The sequence below is a fragment of the Peromyscus californicus genome, unplaced genomic scaffold (genome assembly GCF_007827085.1).
Source record: "Peromyscus californicus insignis strain IS unplaced genomic scaffold, ASM782708v3 Scaffold_13__1_contigs__length_99412109, whole genome shotgun sequence".
Classification (NCBI taxonomy): Eukaryota; Metazoa; Chordata; class Mammalia; order Rodentia; family Cricetidae; genus Peromyscus; species Peromyscus californicus.
In genome coordinates this window covers 83,396,015-83,418,907 of record NW_026294424.1, presented here as the reverse complement: position 1 = coordinate 83,418,907, position 22,893 = coordinate 83,396,015, and the positions used below count along the sequence as shown (strand labels likewise).

The 22,893-nt window shown below is 43.2% G+C and overlaps 1 protein-coding gene across 1 annotated transcript in view; it reads left to right on the top strand.

Annotated features, from left to right (window-relative positions):
• Rassf6 (Ras association domain family member 6) overlaps positions 1–22,893 on the top strand; it is a 40,521-nt gene that overhangs the window by 1,383 nt on the left and 16,245 nt on the right. Inside the window, exon 2 of the mRNA XM_052735348.1 lies at positions 7,297–7,395. Within this exon, the coding sequence (XP_052591308.1) occupies positions 7,331–7,395 (65 nt within the window). The 5' untranslated portion in view covers positions 7,297–7,330. The remainder of the gene's footprint in view (positions 1–7,296; positions 7,396–22,893) is intronic.

Below are 22,893 nucleotides of genomic sequence, written 5' to 3'. Positions count from 1 at the left end.
GCTGTAGAGCCCTGGCCTTCAAGTCTCACAGGAAAGACTGCGTTTGAATGATTTTCCTCCAATTAGACCGTCTGAGCCATGCCCTCTATTGCAACACATATTGTATGGTTACGATCAAATGATGGTGACGGTGCTTTGTCAGTCGCTAACTCCTCGGCTTAAATGACAAGGCAGTGACTTTTCCTCATAAAGGGTCCTGTAAAGGATACTTTCGTGGCTCTTGCTGTTAGTTTTATGAATGTCGCTAAATGGTTTGCCATGAATCTTGACAGAAAATCACCGTCGTCTTAAGTATTCTTTTTTCTTTATAGAACTTCCATTTCCCAATGCACTTTTAATTAGATATTGACTGAAGAATTATGAATAAAATCCTAAAAGCCAAACGAACCAAAGTTCATCATGCTGTTGGTGTCTTTTAGTATCAAACAGTGATTAGCGCTGTTTAGCTTATAAAATAATCAAATTTATTTAGGCCAAATTAGAGTATTATCTGAACATTTTTTTCATTTACTATACTGAATATAAATGGCTGTATACAATTTAAAGCGTTTGATTTTCTATCTCCTAACAGATATATCAATATACAGAACACTGTGCCAATTAGATAAATCTATTTGACTATGTTTAATATTTTAATATTGAGATTAATCTCTTTAACCACATAAAAAACTGTAAGTCTTCCTAGTTAAACTGTCCTGTTATACATGTAAGTTTATCTGCTATTCCTAAGGTATATAACACTTCATTACAAATTATAGAATGTTTTAATCAATCAGAGAAAAATAACCAAGGTATTTAAGAAACAATGAACTTTCCTAATGATGTTCAAAATAACATAATATATAATGCAGATAACATATCATTAAATATTTTATACTCAACTCTTAGTTTCCTAAAATGAGGAACTTATATTTGTAACTAAACTAGATGTTTAATGCTAATAATAGTCCATTTCCTTGTATAAATTCCTGGATTACAATGTAGATGGAGGATTCTGGGACTAGCTGGGCCATATAGTGGTTTTATTTTCAGCTTTTTGCAAGTTCTCCACACTGAACTGCATGGTGGCATCAGTTTGCCTTCCAACCAACAGTGAACGTGTGTTCCCCTTCTCCCACATCCAGGTGGCATCTGTTGTTAGTTGTTTTATTGGAATAAGATTGGAATTATTCTGATTGGAATAAGATTAAATCTCAAATAATTTAAATTTTCATCTCCCTAATTGCTAAGGATGTTGACATAAAGATATATTTTAGCCGTTTTCATTTCTTCCTTTGAGAACTCTCTGTTGAGGACTTGTACAGTTGGTTTTCCTCAACTTGACATGAACCTAGACCTATATGGGAAGAGGGAATATCAATTGAGGAATTGCCTCTACCGGGATGGTCTGTAGGCAAGTCTGTGGGGCATTTTCTTCATTAATGATTGATGTTGAAAGGCCCCACCCACTATTGGTGGGAGATATATATATGCAGGCTGAGCCAGCCATAGGGAGCAAGTGAGTGAGCACCATTTCTCCATGGTCTCTGCTTCAATTCCTGTCTACAAGGTCCTGCCTTGAGTTCCTGCCCTGACTTCCATCCATGGATTAGAAACTGTAAGCTGAAATGAACCCTGTCCTCTCCAGTTTGCTTTGGTTGTGGTGTTTATCACAGCAACGGAAACAGGCTAGGACAAGTTGGTAGCCTGTTGTTTAGTTGGTTCATTTGTCTTCTTTACTCTGGGGACTTTTGTAATCGTTCTCTATGTTCTGGATATCAGTGCTCTATCCAATGGAGAGCTTGTGAATATGTGTGACAGTAAATGGGTGAAGCAGGCTGTATTTATATTTATGGGTGTGTATATTGTATGTTCACGGATAACAATAATTAAAGAACATCATGAATTTAAGAGGGGACAGCATGAGAAGAATTACAGGGAGGAGAGGAAAAATATGTTTTAGCAAAATAAAAATGAAACAGTCAAGTGTTGAAAGTGCAGCTTCTAAACAAGTACTTCTCAATACTATCCCTTGTATTAAAATCTACGGTAGAGAACTATTCCTTTGCAGACATTTATCTGTGCCTTTCAAAGCTGTCAGTTATAGTGCTTTCACACAGTTGGTACTGCTGATTCCAACAGCTGAACATAGGGATGTCTCCTACTGAAAAGAAGTCAGGACTATATCGAAGGAAATGTTCACTAATACTCAGGGTCCAGTTGATGGAGGTTCAAAAGAGAAAGTGTTATTTTACATCCAGGAAGTGAATAGGAAAAGTGAGTCATGATCTTTGGGACAACAACTTTTAGAATTTCCGTTTGGAACCTCAGATGGAGCAGGGAATCTTGAGCCTCTCCACAGCGCTGGAGTCCCCAGTTGATTATCATGACACCAGTTTGCCTTCCCTTCTGACCCCACTTTCCTCATCTCCCCAAGGCACTCCAAGAAGAGACTGCGTTGCATAAGTGCCATGGGAACAGGCAATCGATTTTAGAGATTTGGATTTCCAATGACATTTCATCTGAATTGAGAGCGATGGATGGCATGCTCATTTTGAAGTCTTGTCTTTCGGTCCTTTGATCCATATCCTGTTTAATATTGCCTTAAATTCAAGAGATGAAATATTTAAAACCAGGTGTAGTTACACACACCTATAATCTCGGCACTTAGGAGGTGGAGAAAGGAAGATCAGGTATTCAAGGCCACCCTTGAATTCCAAGGCAGCTGTCAATCATGTCTACAAACAAGGCACTGTAGAAAAGAAAATTGTGGAGCCAGGCATTTCTTGGAAACCATGTTTCTATGAACTCTTTTCCTTCTTTCAAAAACTGAATAATGGCTGGAGTTACAGATGGCTTCTAGCGACATCTCATTTCCCCTAAGTGGAAGTTAGATCTGCTCTTCCTATCTCCAGGTTTTGAGAAAACACCTTTATTTTAGTGTCAAACACATATCTGTACACCCTTACTGCTTCTCCATGCAGGAACAATTGTCTCTGAAAAATAATGCCATGTTTATAGTCCTTAAAGTAATCTTACCTCATAATTAAAATACACACTTGTTCTTTCCATCTGATACTTCTGGGGTTAATTTTGTTTCTTAGTTACTTTTTATTGTGTAATGTAAGAGAAGTTTCCTATGTATGTTTTTTAAATGTACATATGAAATCAAGAGGAAAATCACTCATCCTCTTATAGAACTTAATACTTTAGTGTTTCCCTATTGGTTGAGTGTATTTAATATTTTATTAATTTTTGTGTGTATACTTCATATACTCACTCTAAATGATGAAAAATGAAGTAGTAGTAATCCCGTTGTGAAGAATCTAGTAGTCAACTTAAGGAAAATAAGATATGGGCAAATAAGGAAAGAGAGCAGTTAGGTGATTAGCAAGCTGTGGATAATGTATTATAAAAGTTCAGAAGCCAGAGAAGTCCTGAGGAGTTAGCGACGGTGTTCTGTTTTGGTTTTCGATTTGGCTTTTTTAAGGAACCTGACCCATTGGCTATACACTCAGATCTAGGCTATATTTCTATGTCCTGCATAGTAGCAGACTCAGGGAAGACACTCAAGAAATAGTTGGCTAGATATTCAAAGGAGTGAGCCAAGATTTCCACTTTTAAATAAGTAACCATTGAAGTCACCCATGCTTGGGCACTGAAAGATGTTTTAAATAACCAGTCTATTTGCATTCACCGGGACTTGAATTCCCTGCCTTCTCTCCCTGCCTTCCTCGTTGTGGTAACTGGCAAATCCAGGCATGCCCACATCTAAGCAGGAATACACAGCTGGGGGAAAGTGAACCCCAAAGGCCTCCGCTTTCTTTTCTCAGGTCCCGGGGCAGCCCACACACTGGTGCCGTCAGTCACCATCTCTGAAGGTTCCAGATCCATCTGCCAGCTAAGAATGATTGTGCTTCCCTGTGTTTCTTCCATTCAGGCTTCTCTTAATTAAACCTGCCTGCTGTCTCCAGGGCTGAGACTTGATTGCCCTGTCAAACTTTCTGTCTCTTGAAATCCATCCTATGGGGCAAAATGGAAAAGTAAATAGCCAAACCTATTAAACCAGTGCTCTTATTTTATACATAATCTGAGTCAGTCAGCTCTCGCCCCTGGGCCTGGCAGTGACTATGATTCACTGTCCAAGCAGAGTGCATGTCTGTAGCCACCATTTGCCTCCTCGAGTCATAGTGCATTGTGTTCCACCAAAGAACTCAGTGCCCGAAGTATGACCTCAGAAAGTTCCAGACTTCCAGTTCTTCCTTGTTTTCCTACATCCTCTTTATCTCGGCCGCTTCTGACTCTGTTACTTTCTTCCTGCGCTTTTATGATAACTGATTCAGACCTTAAACCTGTCAACTCTCACTAATTTAGAAGATTTTCATCAGAACTCCATAGAGTTTGTTTTGCTGAGTCATAATGAACAGGACTAGGGAAAAAGAAAGGAGAAACCGTTTGAATTAGAGATCCACACTTTGTTCTGAGTAAGCAAAACCTCTGAGATTTTACCAAACCATTCTCTTATGTTTTAGTTATTAGAGTTCTCTGAACATTTTAGGCAGTTTTTGGATCATGCATGTTCAAACTTATTTTTATGCAATCATTGTACCCTACCTATGAACACAGTTTTTTAAGTCTTGTCCATTAAATTCTATTCAACTGCCTTCTTTTTTAAGATTACATCTTTCAGAGTCTTGGGAACCTATCTGCAATGTACTTTAGCACAGATTACAATCTGACAATATACTTGAACAGTGATGTGTTTACCCTCTGAAATGATGCTATTTTAGTTTTTTTTTTTAATGACTACAGAGAGATAGAACTGATAGGAAAGCTACTGCAATAATTCTTCAGCCCATCACTACTCAGTCTATCACACAGCACTTCCATGATCTTTCTCCTTCCAAAGATTCTCAGCCTTTGATGAGAATTTGCCATCTGACTTATAGATGGTGACTTCTGGGTCCTCCCATTGTAAGAGTGGGCAAGACAGCTCTCTAGGTACTGGATTCAGGTTGGATAGTAAAAGTACAGTCCAAGAGTACTTATGTGTAGGTTCAAATCTGCTTATGACAGAAGGAGGGAGAACAGGACAGAGACTTAGTTTGGGTGCCTGATTGGACATGTACGAAATAATTGTGGAGGAGGAAATACTGGAGCTGAGAGGAAGTCAAGGCTGCAGACTGTGAGACATCCTAGTGGAAACTAGGTGGTAACAGGGCTCTAGAACTGAGAAGCTGGGTGGATTAGCAGATTCATTTGTTTGGAAGTAGAGCCAGAGAATTGAAGATGGGACAGACTCTCAAACCAGCTCATATTTAAAGAGACATGAAGACGTGAGCAGAGCAGACTCACTTCACACTGAGATCTGTGAAGTGGCAAGAACTTGGCAAAGTCACTGTTGCTCCACCTCAAAAGCCTAAGCAGAAAGCATATCACACGGGGGAAGAGAAAACTCAGTTTGGTCTAGTGCTTCTCTCAGGCAGACAAAATAGCCAATTTGGCAAAGTACTGATTATTTAAATGTGGGAGGAGAGGTACAGAGTAAATTAAAGAGATGGAAAATAACCCATAAATTGATCCAGGAGGGAGAAGGTAGTGTTTCGGCCACATCATCATCACGGGAGAATCTTGGTGTGGGATATCCGCAATGCATTTTTGTAGGTTCTAAGAATGAACAAAACTCGGTTTAGATGCTAGAGAAAGGTCTGTGTAACCAGACGTCCAGATCCATCAAATCTTGGGAATGGGTGACAGCGGTTTGTTGGGCTCATGGGCCAACTATGTCGTTGTTATAAGGCAGCATAGCATGGAGAGGTTTGTAGCTTGGATTTTGTCCCTTCCAGCATGAGTCTTTCATGATACAGACCTTTGGCAATTATGTGCCATCAAAGAGACAGTCTCACAATTTGAACAAGGGCAGTAGAAAAGGAAATAAGGCATAAATCAGTAATGACAATGTGGGAAGCAGAAATACATAACCAGAGTGGTGCAGCTAAAGCAGCATGAGGAGATTTGTAAAGGACCCACGTGAGTCCATCTGGACCTACAGTGGAGATTACACTGTGATCAAGCTGAACAGACGAGGGGACACTTGATGGCATGAAATTTCATTACACGAGGCCTGGAAGAAATGCTGTCGGGCTGTGTTTGTAAAGAGAGTTTGAGAACAAGTAAAGACGTAAATGCCAGGTTAAGAGACTTAGGCTGTGTGTACTGAGAGTGAAATCCAGGAAGGTTGGTACCAAGAAAGCAATGTGATGGTCAGAATGGTAGAAGCAGAAAGAAAGAAAGAAAGAAAGAAAGAGAGAGAGAGAGAGAGAGAGAGAGAGAGAGAGAGAGAGAGGGAGGGAGGGAGGGAGGGAGGGAGGGAGGGAGGGAGGGAGGGAGGGAGGGAGGATGGAAGGAAGGAAGGAAGGAAGGAAGGAAGGAAGGAAGGAAGGAAGGAAGGAAGACAAACAGACCCAGTAAACTATCCAGCTTAGAGTCTGATGCAAGATGTCGGTTGAGATCAGCAAAGTGCTTGAAGGGAAAGGGTGCAGCAAGATTTTATGAGACTAGTAGAATAACTATTCCTTCTTCTTCTTCTTCTTCTTCTTCTTCTTCTTCTTCTTCTTCTTCTTCTTCTTCTTCTTCTTCTTCTTCTTCTTCTTCTCCTCCTCCTCCTCCTCCTCCTCCTCCTCCTCCTCCTCCTCCTCCTTCATCATCTTCCTCCTCTTCCTCTTCCTTCCCCCCGGTATCCCAGGAAATTAGTACATATAATGTATTTCATTCTTCTTAACCTACCCAAACAACCAGCTATGAAAGTAAAAAGAATCCCATATAGATCCTTTTTATTAAGAAAATTGAGCTTTTCTTTCTAGCCTGCCTTTTGATTCTGAATATAGTGCCTGTGATTTTCTAGGCTCAAAACAATGGTAATCATGTGTGTATTTATACAAAACAGACCAAACAGAAAATATGCTTAATATTTGCGACCACACCCTGATGCCATTTATGTGAACTCATAATAGACGTGATCCTTGGTATCTGATCTCCTCAGGCTTCAGAGCCTGTAGGGTAGGTAATTGGAGGCTATTACATTATCCTTAGTCAGCTCTCAAGCCAGGACTTGACTTCAGTGCCTGGAATCTTGTCCTGATCCAGGGTCCAGCCACTTTAGATGAGGCGGCTGCAGTAGAAAACCTGTGATTCCTTACACTGATTAAACACATCCTCATGTACATTAGAGACATAAGCAAATGCTAAATTTAAATAAGACACTAACTTAGGGATGTCTCCCCGTGACAACACATTAACACTTTCCTAATGTTTTAGGGCATCCTCGGATCATCTTGGGAAGGGGGAAAGGATGACAATGATGGATCACCAGTACCCTTCTTGGATCTTTGTCAATGAGAGGACATTCATAACCAGGTAATCATACACCTGTATGGTATGTTAGTCTGCTCCAGTCACTGGGAGGATATGCCATTCAGACTTTTCTAAGCATGACCTATGGCCAACAAGACCAGTGCTGTGAGTCACTGGGTAAGATTCTAGATAAGAAAGTAAAGTTGATTCCTAAAGACTGCTAAGCTGTGCGCTGTCATAGAGGAGCCACTCACGCTTCATCGACAGCTGTCTGGTTTCATTTAAAATTGTGCTTCAGTTTTAATAGTTCAAATATGTATGAAAACTAAGTTAGGGAGATAATGCTCATGGATGATAGTAATATACTCAGGGTTTGCGCCAAGGCCAGTAATCATGCTTTTAATCCTTAGCTCTCTCTCTCTGCCTTCCCATTTCTGATACATTCCATTTTTCTTTTGACATGAGATTATATAAGAAGTGGTGTTGGGGTCCACAGAGGTTTCGTAGTGAGATCTGAGCTTGCTTTACACAGCAGGGCTGCATTAGAGGATGGCTTGACAATGTGCATGGTTATCAGGTGTCTGGGATGGTCTGCATTTGGCTGTGCTAGCGGGAGATCTTTTGCTCTACCCCTTGGCATTTCTATAAAAAGCCCTTTAGAAGAGACATAGGGGGCTGGTGGGTTTTGACTCAGGCCCTCCTGAGGCTATCCTGTGTTTCTGTCTGTCTCTCTCCCCTCTATATTTCTATCTAAATCTCTTATCCTTCACTCCTCAAGAGTCCCTGGGGTCAACAAATGTGGGAGCTGCCCCCCCCCCCCCCGCAATATGGCCAATATCCTTACCTCATTTCCTACACACAATAAATAGCATCTCCTATTGCTTTGGGAACAACAGACATTTAAAATCTAGAAAGATGAGAACTGACCTTGTCTGAGCCAGGGCAGATCCTGAGAAAGAGAAAGAGGTAGTGCAGACTCACACGGTACCAAAACATGCACCAAGTTGTATGGAGGCTGAGGTGTGAAGTGGAAGCCACATGAGAAATGCCAGTGTTGTAGGACAGAGTAGCAAAGCAAAGGGCACCGGTGTGGCCAACAGCCACCGCTAGAGGATAAAGATGAAGTAGAAGAGTGGAAAGAAAACATGAAAAGCCGACTCAAAGGAAGAAGTCTCCTTGTTTGTTGCTCAGACAGTGGCTGTCTACTCACTGTGGAAGGACTGTAATGAGCACTGAGCATTCAGCAATGAACCAAATAAAACTCTTACTTTCAAGGAACTGAGAGTACAGCCAGTAGGAACATATGTGCTGAAATAAATGAGACACACAAATAAAACAGGAAAGCGAGCAACGAATCCAGGGCAGACAGACAGGGAGTCTCTAATTCAAGGAAGTGTTCAAGGAAGGGCTTAGTGAAGACAGAGGATTGGAAGAAAAATCTTCAGCTAAGTGGCTGTGAGCATCCGGACCTCTGAAACAGGTGCATACTGACAGTATTGGCCAGCGTAGAGGAATTAAAGAAGAGAGTTAACAAAGCTGAGATGAGAGACCCACAGGGCCCAGAACACATGGTGTTTCAGAGGCCATTGGGAGACTTGGCCTTTCCAACCCAATAAGGTGAGAAGCCATAGAAAGATATTGAATACACCGGTGGTGACATCGGTCTGTCTGTTGTTTGAGGGGCACATTGAAGAAGGGCATCAATAGAGGCAGGGAAGTGACCATTCAAAGAGGATCGATGGTGGTGCCCTGAACCACAGCCACAAGAGACGTAGAACAAGGACCGCAATAGACTGCCCAGCTTAGATGCGTGTCGAGCATAGCAAAGTGCCCAAAGAAAAGGGCATATCAAGGATTTAATGCTACTATCTTGACAAACATTTTACATTATTTATGTTGCATTTACAGAATTAGAAAAGCTGAGAAGATTTAAAATATGTATATTGAAAGAATAAAAGTATCCAGATCAAACATCCATGGAAAATGCAGGGAAAATTGTAGCTCATTTATTACCTTAAACAGACTCCATTTTACATAGCTGAGACCACACTATATCTTATTTTACAAGTCCATCATTAGATTATAAATATTTCCCCATACCACTAAAAGAAGTCTTCCTAAAGTGTTTTGATTGATACAGTAGCATTCAATTATACAGAAACACTACCCTGTAGTCATTCCCTAATTTCTGTCTTCAAGATGGCTGTAGTATTTTGATACATAAGGCTGGTTGACAGAAATAGCCGGGAATCAATGTGTACAAATAAGGCAAGGTTAGTTCTTAAAATTAGCTCTCTAAAAACATCTGCTTTTGCCAACAGCTGAAGGTCTCATGACCTCTCTTCCTTATTTCTTACAGGAGTGCTTGGTTATACTAGGTAAAATGTAAATCACTTGAGGGTAAGAATTACCCATTTTTTGCATATGTTTCACAAAGTTGGACAGGCGGGTGAGCTTAGTGTATGAAATGATTTTTAAGTGAAACATAGATGCTCATTTTATTTTAACCATTATGGAAAATATTAAGACATCCAGACTGCATTGGGCTTTCTTTCTTTCCTTCTTTCTTTCCTTCCTTCCTTCCTTCCTTCTTTCTTTCTTTCTTTCTTTCTTTCTTTCTTTCTTTCTTTCTTTCTTTCTTTCTTTCTTTCTTTCTTTTTCATGGAGGGAAAGAAAGGGTTTATTTAGCTCACTTGTACATTTAGCCTTAACACTTAATATGTAAAATTAATATTTCCATCACTGAAAATATTTTGACAAGCATTTTGTAATACTCAGCTATAATATAGAAGGAAAAAAAAGGAATGCATTTTGAAAACCTGTGTACATTCCCGCAATATTACTTCTTTGCAATTAAGTATATCACAATGAAGCTGCATGTTGTTGGGGATGTTTTTTGTCTTTGAATCGGTCAGTTGAAGAACCCAGAGTTTGTCTTCCATAGTCCAGGCATCTGTTAGACCGTGGCTCTCCACATGCTCATCAGAGCCCTGTATGACTGAGTATCATCAGGAAGCAGCATAATCCCACAGACACGATGCATCAAGATAGGACTTTTCAACCCGAGGTCTGTGGAACGCTTGATTCTGATTCAGAATCTCACCGACAGTACAGACGCTGGGCTCCGTCCCGGAACTGGTTGGGTGACTCTCCTGCCCTCTGAACTCACTGAACTGCTCACAGTCGGAAGGGCTGAAGTTCTGGCAACTTCTCACTTCCCATCATTAAACTCCTGAAACCATAAGGTATCTCTGCAAAACTGTCATCAAAAATGAAAACGATACTGCTGGCTGACCCAGTATATCCACATCTGACTAACAGCCCCCACTTCTTTACTCACGGAAGCATGTTTTCAGCTCCCTGTCTGCATTAGGCAGCATAGTAAACAAAACAGAAATTGTTAGCTTATGAAGGTATTTTCATTTGCCTGTACCGAAACGCAGGAAAGTGTTGGAAATGGTTTTCAAAATATGAAAAAGTAGTACCTACCTAATTGCAAATTTGGGTTCAGCACCTTTAATGAGAATTAACATATGAGCAATAAAACAAGAGGTCCGAGGGTCATGGCCCTGCAGCCAGCAAAGCACTTGTATCTTAGGACTGGGTGACAGTTTGTTTTCCAGACTTCCTGGCTCACGGGTGTTGGCGTCAGTTCCTTTGAAGCTCCAGTAACTATGGTTCCAGTTGCTGCTTCATTGCCTGAAGACACCACTGTGCTGGGTGCCCATGCAAATACTCCAAATTAAATATGCTTCCATTAATTTGTTTGCTTTCAAAGCACCTTTATTTTACCTTGTAAATCAGAACACTTTAGAAGTGAGTAAATACCAGCTCTGTATTTAAAGCAAGCAAACAAACAAAACGTCCAATCCAGTTTCAAATGCAGGTCGGATTTCAGAACCCGGTAGGGCTTTGTGCTTCTCAGAACCTGATATCAACCCTCACAGGCCAAAAGGCACATGTGCATTCCTGCCCTTAGTAAATAAGTTTAATTAGCATGGCGTCATGAGTTTGTGCAGAAAATACGTTATTCCTTACAGCTTCTTTTTCCAGGCATGTTGGGTCGGTACCCTTTGCTAAGACAAAAGAACTAGCCACCTACATTTCTAAGCACAAATTATATACAAAGGGACAGTGTTCCCGAGGCTGCCTCCTACCTGGCTCCAAGAGCCAGAGGGCATTGTTGCAATGCGAGTCCAGAGTCTCCAGATCAAAGGAGCGAACACCAAGCCCCAGCCAGCGAGGTCTATGAGGAGAAGTATTGCTCTCAGGAAGGCCACTTCTGAGTTTAACGAGGATACTAAGGTTTTTATGGAGTCAAGTGTTTAAAATGAGCCCGAGACAAAGGGCTTGAAGCCTGTGCTTAGAATCATCTGCCTTCAAACATGGACATTTTTCTGTGTGGGGATTGTTTTAGAATTTTCACAGTATTACTCTCTGACAATCTGGTAAAAATAAAGGATTATTATTAAAAAAAAATAAAATAAAATAAAAAAAAACCTGAAGGACACCATAGCGCTGTGTCACAGAAAGTGTATGTGGAAAGACAGTACTCGTTAAAAGTTCTTAATAGCCAATATTTCCCCAAAGGCATATGTTGTCAGTCGTCACTGAGTGTATCAGTGACGGCCCCTGCTACTGCCAGTACAATTTATCTGCTACGTGACCCATTCTGTTACTCCAGCAAGTTCAAAAACCCAGACCTTTCCAAGATACACAGAGACTTTCCCAGAGTCTGAAGTCAAATTGCAAACGCTCCGCCCCTCTGTTGATTACCTGTGTAGAATTTAGTTTCTGATGGCTTACCAGTTGCATTGGTGGAAGGAATGCGTCATCTGTGTCATTGTCGTCGCCCCCCCCCCCCCCCCCCCGCTGCCCCCGCCGCCGCTGCCCAGTAGACTGGGATTCAGTTTCCATATTTTATTCCCTAAACAAATGATGTTTGAGGGTGAACCTTGAGCCAGAAACTAAAAGAGCTAGGGGTTTAGATAAAGCAGAACCCTTCTAGAAGGACTTTACTGCCTGATGCTGCAGCTCTCAACTTGCCCAGAAAATTGCGCAGAGGTCAGGCCGTTCCTCGGAGTTCCTGGGTCTTCATTTGGGGATGGGGTACGTATCTTCGTGACCGCAGTTGCCAGGTGGCTTAGCCGCTGTGCTCTTTGTGAAGTGCCGGTATAAGGAATATAAAACAAAGTAAGAGGACCTCCCCTGACTGAGATCTAGGAGAGACTGTTTATACCAAAGTTTGACGATGGGGGGAGCTAAGGACAGTTTAGAGAATCAGGATCAAGAGGGATCTGGTGCAGGAAGCCTCAGAATCCAGTGGCCAGTGAGTTAGAGCAAGCAAAGGGTTCCAGGCTGGCTGAGGTACATGACACATGAAAGTCTCTCTCTCTCTTTAAATTTAAAAAATATGTATTTATTTTATGTGTATAGATGTCCTGTCTACATGTCTGTCCACACACAATGTGCAAGCCTGGTGCCTACAGAGACCAGGAAGGCATCAGATTCTCTGGGAATGGAGTTGTGAACAGCTATTAAGTGCTGGGAATCAAACCTGGCTCCTCTGGAAGAGCAGCCAGTGCTCTTAACCTCTGAGCCATCTCTCCAGACCTGAAAGGTTCTCTTAAAAGGACATTAAAAAGGAAAGCAGGAGAGGGACCACACAGGACCATGTGCCGTGATAGGGATTGGAGGGCTTTCACAAAGAGCTACAGATAGACATTTAAAGACGTTAAGCAAAGCAGATGCAGATGATATGATTTGACACGTTTAGTGCTCAGTGGACATCGTGTGAGTGACAGGTGGGGGTTGCTCAGAACAGCAGGGCAGTTGGTTAGTGTACTTATTTGAAGACAAGAAAAAAATCAGCGGCCCGAGTCGTGAGAGCAAAGCTGTTAGAGCGGCTGTCAAGTTCTGTGAGGAGAAGCTCCTGCTTGCTCACCTCAGGGGCCCCGAGAATCACCCAGCACCTTCTAGCAACACTCTCACAGGCCTGGTGAGCCTGGATGGCCTACAGGAGACAAGTGGAGGGCTTCATTAAGTGAAGTAATTGGATCGCTTCCCCATGCAAAAGGAGCAGAGCATCGGAGAGTGAAGGCACCTTTGGTCTTCATTCTTAGCAGGCACAAAGTCCCAAACAATGACCAGTGATGTGTAGCCCTGCTGTGTTTACTTTTCAAGTGACTTGCTTTTTTTTTTTTTTTTTTTCAAAAATTTCCATTAAGCCTTGTTTTAGAAAAGGTTGAAAACTTGAAGTGTAAGTAAGTGCACAGCGGGGGGGGGGGGGGGGGGGGGGGGGGGGGGGGGGGGGGGAATGAGAAGCAGGCGTTTGGAACCGTGATCCCGGCTCTTCACCCAGCCAGTCACCTCCCCTTCCAGAGCCCATCCAGAGCCTTGCACAGTTGACGCTCCTTGATCTCTGGCCTGGAGGGCTACAACAGCCTCCCCTGGGGCTTCCATTCCGAGGAGCTGCCAGATGTTTCTCTCCTATGTAAGCCCCATTATCTTGCCAAAATCCTCCGAAGGTTTCTTGCTGTGCTCAGAGCAAGATGCCCGCCCCTCAGGATAGCTTCAGAGGCTAAGCAGGCCCTCTACAACCTCCTTTGGAATCATTTCTTTCCCTTCCCTTCAGAAGCACCAGGCTTGGTCTTGCTCTCGGGACACTTGGGTCTGCCCGGAATCTCCCCCTCGCTCTTCCTCTGGCTGTGTGCTCCCATTCCTGAGGCCTCAGTTTACTCTCTCAGACCTCGTGAGCTGCCTCTCTGACATCTTCGTCCCAAGCACTGTCCCATAGAACCATGTTTTCTTCTCAGAAATCTTCCCCTCCTTCAAATGAAGGTGTTCCTTTAGTTTTGTTTTGTTTCCCTTTCTTTTCTTGCCCTCTGCTAGAAAGTCGTTCTCATCTATGGAAGTCCCAGTGCTATGCAGGGCAGTGGTGGCGCACGCCTTTAATCCCAGCACTCAATAGGCAGAGGCAGGTGGATCTCTGTGAATTCGAGTCCATAGCCTGCTTCTACCACAACACCTGTTACACTTTAGTCCCTTACCAGAGTCCCACTGGATAAAAATGAGAGTAACTGCCTCATCGACCTTACCCATAGCATCACTATGACTTCACATGGATCATCCCCAGATGATGTTTTCCTATCGAGGGGTAAAGTGAGGATCCACATGATGCATCTCTCTTTTTCTTAATGTACATACAAATTTGGAGTCACTAGAAGTAACCAGTGTAGTTTTAATCAGAAGGACAACATAGCTGAACTGACATTCTCCCTGGAGAAAGCCTCTCCCTCTTTTAAAAAGCTAGTATGACCTGAGTTCTCAGTGCTGTAGATGTAAGAGTGGATGCAAAAGTGGGCTTCCTCAGCTGCACTGGACTCACTGAGGACCTGGCAAGAATGCAGATTCTCAGGGCCCACCTCAGACCTCCTTAATTAGAAGCGTGGCAGGCACAGCTCAGCAGTCTCGTCTCCACGATCTCTGTGGGCCATGCGGTTGCCCATTCAAAGTTTGTAGTTAACGTATGGATCACTGGGTTCCGTGGCATTCACGTAGTGAGTGGTATACTCCGCTCCCATGTTTGTGGAGCTTTCAGACAGGATTTTCTTCACCATCGAGGGCTTCTCACTCTGTTCCCTCCCCAAACAGCACCAACAAGAAACAGAGTCACATTGGTCAAAAGTATCAGGTCTTCCCTTTGGATTGGCATTAGCAATGGCACTCCTGTGTAAATGGCATTGACATTGTGACCCAGCCCCTGCTGCTGGGTGTCTCTGGCCAGAGAAGAAGGTGGCCAGGCAGAGCCTTTCCTTCACGCTGGGCTCTGCCCAGTGACAGCATAAGCCGCCACGAGTACTTAGCTGCTTGTGCTAGCAGAAAATGAGATCTGATATGCAGCCTCCCATTGCCGCGGTCAGCTGGGCAGCAGGTTATGGTTTAATTTTTAACCTTCAGCTTTAGAAACCAAACATGAAAGGCAGTGGGAAGCGCCCCTTCTCTTTGATGGATAGACAGCCCTCTGGAGTGCAACGTTTTCAAATACTGATATTTATTCTTCTGAAAGGAGTCTCTTTGAAATGGACTGTAAGCCCGAAACTGAGGAGGCAGAAACAGAGGTTCCTGAGTTCTAGGCCAACCTGGGCTACAGAATAAGTATTCCATCTTTCTATCCTGTCCTCACCTTCTACGGCTTAGTGATGTGGTTCCAAGCAGCAAGAGCCCGCGCATACAGTGGAATTTGTGTAGTTAGAACATCTGGAGCTTTTCCTTCATCTATCACTTAGTTCCCCACCTCCCCGCCCCTGACCACGGGCAGCTCTCTCAATAGTCTAGCATAGAGTTTCTGGAGCAGCCAGGAACTCTTCCTCTTTGAAAGGACAGAAGCTTGGTGCATGTGCCCTGCACAGGATTATTGGTGAAATTATTAAGGCCACTCCACGTAGTTAAAAGGGAGGTTTATTTAGTGGCGTAACTTACAAGTGAAGAGATAGGTGGGTTGCAGGGTCTGGGAAAGGTGTGCCACAGTCCATCGGTGTTCTCTGGAGAACTCCGTTCTGTCTACCTCCAGCGTCCAGGATCCAGGCACCAAGAGAAGGTGGCACATCCGGATCTCAGGTCTTCAGGGCCCTCTCTTGGCCCCGCCTTGTAAGTGTGACAGTTACCGAAGCCTCAAAGGGGGGTTGGAACTTCCAGATCAAAGCTGGAATGGCTACCCACTACACAGGACTCTGACATCAAGAGAGGCAAAATTTGCTTCAGTCAAAGATGGCCCTCTTCTCCCCAGCACCCCTCCCCCGGCCCGCCCCCACCCCCAGCTTTCAGACTTTGGAACCCAATCCCTTCATTTGCAATGGAAATGGGACTAACCTACTTTGCTAAACTGAGGAAGGTCTGTACGCCAGGTGGTGAGGCATTCTTCCTTCAACACCCCAGCCAGAAAAAGAGGCCCAAGCCAACCTGGCACCCAAGGTTTCTTCTGGGGGAGGCCTTGCTCAAGTTTGCAGTTTTGACTCCAGGATTCAGATGGATAGGAAGGAAGGATAAAGTGGGGTCTGAGAATTTTGCCAATGCTTACAAAGATCAGTAGTTCACAATGATGACAGTGTTAGCAGGCTCAATAGGGATTTATTTTCTATTATTTTCATATTTCCTGATTCTACCTTTCTAGAGGCAGGCAGCCATTTATGCTATGAATTATGGATGTCAGTTATGAAAAATCATGAATACATGAAACGCTTAATGCACAGTTTGGAAAGTGTGTAGCATTACAAGCCACAAAATAATAATCCCTACAACAGTCAATTCATTACACCTACATGTTTAATTTCTAATTGTTTTTAGATTTATTTTATTTTATTTGTATGTGTATGCATGTCTGTGGTGTGTGTGTGTGTGTGTGTGTGTGTGTGTGAGAGAGAGAGAGAGAGAGAGAGAGAGAGAGAGAGAGAGCGCTCATGTGTGTATGTGCCCACACAGGTTCCCATAAGGACCAGAGACTTCAGAGCCCCTGAAATCGCAGTTACAGACAGCTGTGAGCCATCTGTTATGAGTGCTTGGAACCAAACTTGGGCCCTCTGGTAGAGCCCTTAACCTCTGAGCATCTCTCCATCCCCTAATTTCTAGTTGTTTTATAAAAGCATATAGAATGTTTTAAATTAAGCTTTTGAACCGACCATATGAAATTGTTAAATAATCTCACTGCTAAAATTTAGTATTATGAACAGAGTCAATGGAGAAAAGAAAACTAAATGTATAAAAAAAAAGTAGGGTTTTTTTTTCTGCCCTGTGTATTGAAGGGACTCAAGTAAAAAAAGGGACTCTAAAACATGGGAGCATGCACAAAGAATGTCACCTAATGCCACCAGCAGGCTGCAGTTCAGTGACTGACTTAAACTATCAGCGTTTCTCAACAAGTCTCCCAGAGAGCGGCACAGACGTAGGGAACAGCCAAGCATGGCCACGGATGTCACTTGGTACATGGTCGTCTCTGAAGTTCATGCTGAGTTACAGCATGTGACAATATCGGTACTTTGTTCACATTGGGTACAAGTTGTAAGGATCAAGAACGGAACAGAGCTCCGTGGTTTCCAGGGAAAGCATAGAAGATCCACTTTCTAATGCTGTGAACAATTGGAAAAACAAGAGGGGATTACTATGTTGCAACTCGAATTTGACGTCCATATGTCTCTGGATAGGAAGCATAACTCCCTTCCACCCATCATCCTGTCTCATGTCTGTGTTTACTACACTTTACAAAATCAAATTAGTGTTCCTTCTAGACAGCTGAATAGTATGATAAGAAAGAGGAACCCATTTCTTGCTAAGTTCATTATCGATGGCACACGTCAGAATGTGGGTGCCTCCCATCTGCTGAGCAGCTCCAGTTCTGGCCACAAGGTACAAAGTACACCTCAGTATTTTTGCAGATCATTTACATAGGCAAAGTATGTCTTAGCATTTTACAGTCCACTTGTATATGCTTTTAACTCACTAAAGCCAAGCAGGACCTTAGAGGGGCAGGTGCCCTTAGCATCCCTCCTCCTCTGTCAGGTCCTTCCTGGCTCCCTCTCTTCCAAAACCCATGCTAGAGAATTCTGGGCACACGTCAGCACCTCCCAGTATCCCCACCCTTCATTGCCAGTGTTGGAATGCCAGTTTCTATGGTGGAAGCTGATGGTCCCATAAATTCCTTCAGTTAGAAGTTCAGTCTGTTTGGCATTTCTCAGCTTAGTAAAAACACCTTCCCCTTCATATAGCGTGTGAAGGTATTTCTTAAACACCCATGTTATGTACTGTGATGTAATATTTTATGTTCCAAAAATCCCACAAATTTTTCGCAGAAAGTCAAGAGCTGATGACTCACTCAAATGTGTTTAAATCTTATTTCTGTTTCTTTGCCATCTCTGTGTCTTCTAGACACCCCAGGTTCATGAGGAAGGACCAGATGTGTAGCCCCTTGCTGAGCTACCAGTTTAGAGCTTTGTTGGGGGATGTGAATGGCCTGTGCTAATCAACAGCTCTGTGTGGGGTGAGGACATATTTGGGAGCTGAGAGAGAAAGAGGCACAATTTTTTTTTTTAAATTAAGAATGGGTCCAGCCGGGCGGTGGTGGCGCACGACTTTAATCCCAGCACTCGGGAGGCAGAGCCAGGCAGATCTCTGTGAGTTCGAGGCCAGCCTGGGCTACCAAGTGAGTTCCAGGAAAAGGCGGCGCAAAGCTACACAGAGAAACCCTGTCTCGAAAAACCAAAAAAAAAAAAAAAAAAAAAAAGAATGGGTCCATTTAAGCGGACTCTTAGAATTCTGCTAAAATTACCACTGACAAGTAACATTGTATATTTAATCCTATCCCTTTTAATAATAAGACAAACAAACCAAAAAACCTGGGTAACGCTTTTCATCAGGCCATACATGCCTATACTGCAGTTTTTTTAGACTCCTTCTAGACTCTAGATCATTCCATGGGACATTCAAATGTCTTCCCAGAGAACACCAGCCTTGTTCTTGAACCTCTTCCTCAGTGTTCTGATGGTCTCAGCCTCCCTGGCTGCCTCCATGTTGTCCCATGCCGTGTCCCCTTCAGCTCTCTACCTACGGGCTTCAGTGTTGGTCTGCCCTCCTCTTGCCTAGCACTTCACCAGCTCCCCATTTCCCAGAGGATGGATTTGTTTCTGAAAGTGCTCCTTCTTACAAATCCCTGGTTCATGCTCAGCTCTGAGCTACTCTCACAGACTGCAGAAATGGTGATATGTACTTATTAGTGTTCGGCTGGCCTGGCAAGCTCTTCCGGTTTAGTCATTGCCCACCCAGGTTCACCACAGGAGCCATCTGGTGCCCACCTGTGTATGATTCTGGCATGGATGAATGAGTGCCCATTAGTTCAGCCTTTCTGTTAGCATGCTTAATTTGATTTAGCGGACACAGAGAACCAATGGATGGCGACTCTTTATCTCCTTATGCCCCTTGTTTCAACTAATCAACCTCGTCTATCACAGGCTCCCCTTTCTTCCCAGTGTTATGTACACCCATTCCTTCATTGGGTTCATGAACTAATCATCTTTTAAAATCCCCTCTCTGGTAAGATGCACACAGTTAAGAGGCCCTTGTAGAATGCATTCACAATCACTATGGTTTTTCACAAAACTTCTAAATTTTATGATTCCTCATTTTACCTTTTACCACTAACTTTGCTAAATTAATTTAAATGCGCTGGGCAGTGGTGGCACATGCCTTGAATCCCAGCACTCGGGATGCAGAGGCAGGCAGATCTTTGTGAGTTCGAGGCCAGCCTGGTCTACAGCGCGAGATCTAGGAAAGGCGGAAAGCTACATACCTTGTCTCGAAAAATAAAAAAAAAAATTAATTAATTTAAATGCTTTAGTTTACTGAGTTAAAGTCTTCTTCTATGTTCCAAAATCCTTCAAAGTTTTCTTAATACTTAATCAAAATTATCCTGCTTGTGAAGAGATAAATGTGGAAAACTTTGGTGGTCTCTTGTTACCCTATGTTGCACAGTGGAGTATGGATTGGCAGGATTCCTCTGCAAAGAGCCAAATTTTAAATATTTTTAGGGTGTGTGGATCGTAAGGTTGCTGTTGGAGACATTCCACTCTGCAGTTATAGCTCGATAGCAGCCACAAACAATAAGCAAATAAGTTAGTGTGGCTAGACGCCATTACAAATTCATTTACAAAAACAAGCATCCCCAGGACCAGGGGTTGTCAACTCCCCAAGTCATCTGGAGACTTGCTTTGGTGTTAGAGGATTTGATCAGACTCTGTTCAGGGACTGAACATTTCCATTGCATGGTCCTGAGTGATGCTCTGAAGGCTTGTGCCATGCCATGTACTGGGGTTTTTCCAGAAGCAGAAGCTGAGGGGGTGAGATTAAATAAAGTTCCATGTGCTTCCACAAGGATGCTCTGTGCTCAGCATATCAGGACTTGCATCCCTAGTGAACCTGAAACTCCTTTGTGCTGCTCTGGCATAAAGAATGAGAGCTTATAAAGGGCTATTGGGATCTTTAGTTGTAGTACAATTTTAAAGGTAATGCGTCACAGTAATGACCCCAAGGGACAAAATCAGTGTAGCAGAAATACTAATTAATATTAAACATTTTCAGTAAGCCATTTGGGAAATGGAACAGTAGCCTGGAGGCCTTCACTGGGATTTCTTCCTATGGTCATTGCATGGAAAGTATGGACCCCAGAAATGTGCACATTGGAAATTGCAATCAAGGAAAAGTCAATTCAAAAAGCATGTTTCTGTGACTCCAACATGTAACATATGCATAAGGCCTGTTGTTCAGTATTCAGCCAGGGTTTGTTGACTAACAGCTTAAGATGAACAAGTCTCTACCCTAAACATCAGGAAAATGCATTGAGGGAAACCAAACTGACCTGCTCTCCCAGAGCCTGTACTCTTATGGGAATGGCAAAGATGTTTGAGGATCAAGGAGACACGCACAAGGAACTACTTGGAATTAAATGTTATGGGATATTTTTTGATAAATAGGTTTACTTTAAACAACTCTTTTTCCTTTATCTTGTTATTATTGGTTTTCTTAGGAAGAGACTATTCTGATAATTTTACTGAACCAAAATTAATTGACTGCCTACTGTGCACCGATACTACCAGGGTGTTCTGGCTGGTTTTGTGTCAACTTGACACAAGCTGGAGTCATCAGAGAGGAAGGAGCCTCACTTGAGGAAATGCTTCTGTAAGATCCAGCTGTAAGACATTTTCTCAATTAGTGATCCATGCGGAGGGCGGGCTCAGCCTATTGTGGGTGGAGCCATCCCTGGGCTGGTGGTCCTGGGTTCTATAACAAAGCAGGCTGAGTGAGCCATAGGAAGTAAGCAGCATCCCTCCATAGCCTCTGCATCAGCTCCTGCCTCCAGGATCCTGCCTTGCTTGTGTTCCTGTCCTGGCTTCCATCAGAGATGAACAGCAGTGCTGAAGTGTAAGCCAAATAAACCCTTTCTTCCCCAACTTGCTTTTTGGTCATAGTGTTTTGTCCCAGCACTAGAAACTCTGACTAAGACATAGGGATACATAAAATCTGAACAAAATTTCTAAGCATCCCCTTCCTCAAGGAGCTTCGTTCTGATGGAAAAAAACAGAACACACAATTGAAAAGTCAAATTTATAGCAGGACATTATGGCTCATGCCCTTAATCCCAGCACTCCCAGGGGCTTCTGGTCTACAAGGTGAATTACAGGCCATCCAAGGCTACACAATGAGAGCTTGTCTCAAAAAACAAGAGAGGAGAGAAGGGAGGGAGAAAGGAAGGGAGGGAGAGTGGGAGTGAGTCACGAAGTCAAACTTATAGAGCATTAGAGGATACCTCGGAGGCAGACAGTGAAGCAAGAACGCAGCATATGAAGTGTTGGGAGAGGCGGAGATTTAGAATGAGTGGTCAAGAAAGACTCCTTACACAGGTGACTTCTTAAAAAATGGGGGGTGGGGACTTTATTTTTATTTCATGTGTATATGGGTGTTTTGCTTGCATGTATGTCTGTGCACCGTGTGCATGAATTGTCTGTGGAGGCCCCAGAAAAGGGTATTGGGTCCTCTGGATCTGGTGTTAGGAACAGCTGTTAGCCAGCATGTGAGTGCTAAGGAAGAACCCAGGTCCTCTGGAAGAGCAGCCAGTGCTCTTAACCACTGAGCCATTTCTCCAGCTCCATAGGTGGCTTTTTTGTTTGTTTGTTTGTTTTTGTTTTTGTTTTTCGAGACAGGGTTTCTCTGCATAGCTTTGCGCCTTTCCTGGATCTCGCTCTGTAGACCAGGCTGGCCTCCAACTCACAGAGATCCGCCTGCCTCTGCCTCCCGAGTGCTGGGATTAAAGGCGTGCGCCACCACCACCCGGCCCATAGGTGGCTTTTGATGAAATGTTTAAAGAAAATGGATGAATGAGCTAGCAGTGTGATGGTGAAGAGAAGGTCACTCTAATTAAGCAATCAGCAAGTTCGAATCCTTAAGACCTGGAGTGTTCAGGAGACATCAAGAAAGCCGAGTGTAGTAAGTGAAGGGAAGAGTAATTGGGAATGAGATAGATGGGCTGAAGAAGGCTAGATCAAACCTAGTCGCTATGACAACAGGATGTTGAATTCTATGCTGAGAAGACATTGAGGAGTTTTGAGCAAAGGAGGAAAATGGCCAAGTTCACATTAAAATAACTCCTGTTGTCAAGAATACACAATAGATACAAGAAGCCTGGCAGGAGGGTCTTTCTGTAATCTAGGTGAGATGTTAAACCTCTCCAGATATGATGCCTCAGAGGGAAGGGCAGAGACAAAAGTGGAGGAACCAGTGCCCCAGGGTCTACCTGTCACCTGAGTGAGAGCCTCTGGAGCAGTGAATATTAATAATCCATTGATTGGCCATTGCTGTAACATCAAAGAGAAAGAACCATAATGTCGGATGCATAGTAGGTGCTCAGCGCTGGGTGGTTAACTGTTGTGAAACAACACAAAGTGACAATGCAAACCATCTTTGCTTCACAGCTGCCTCCTCTGACCAAGCTCTCCCACCAATACATTTAATTTATGAATT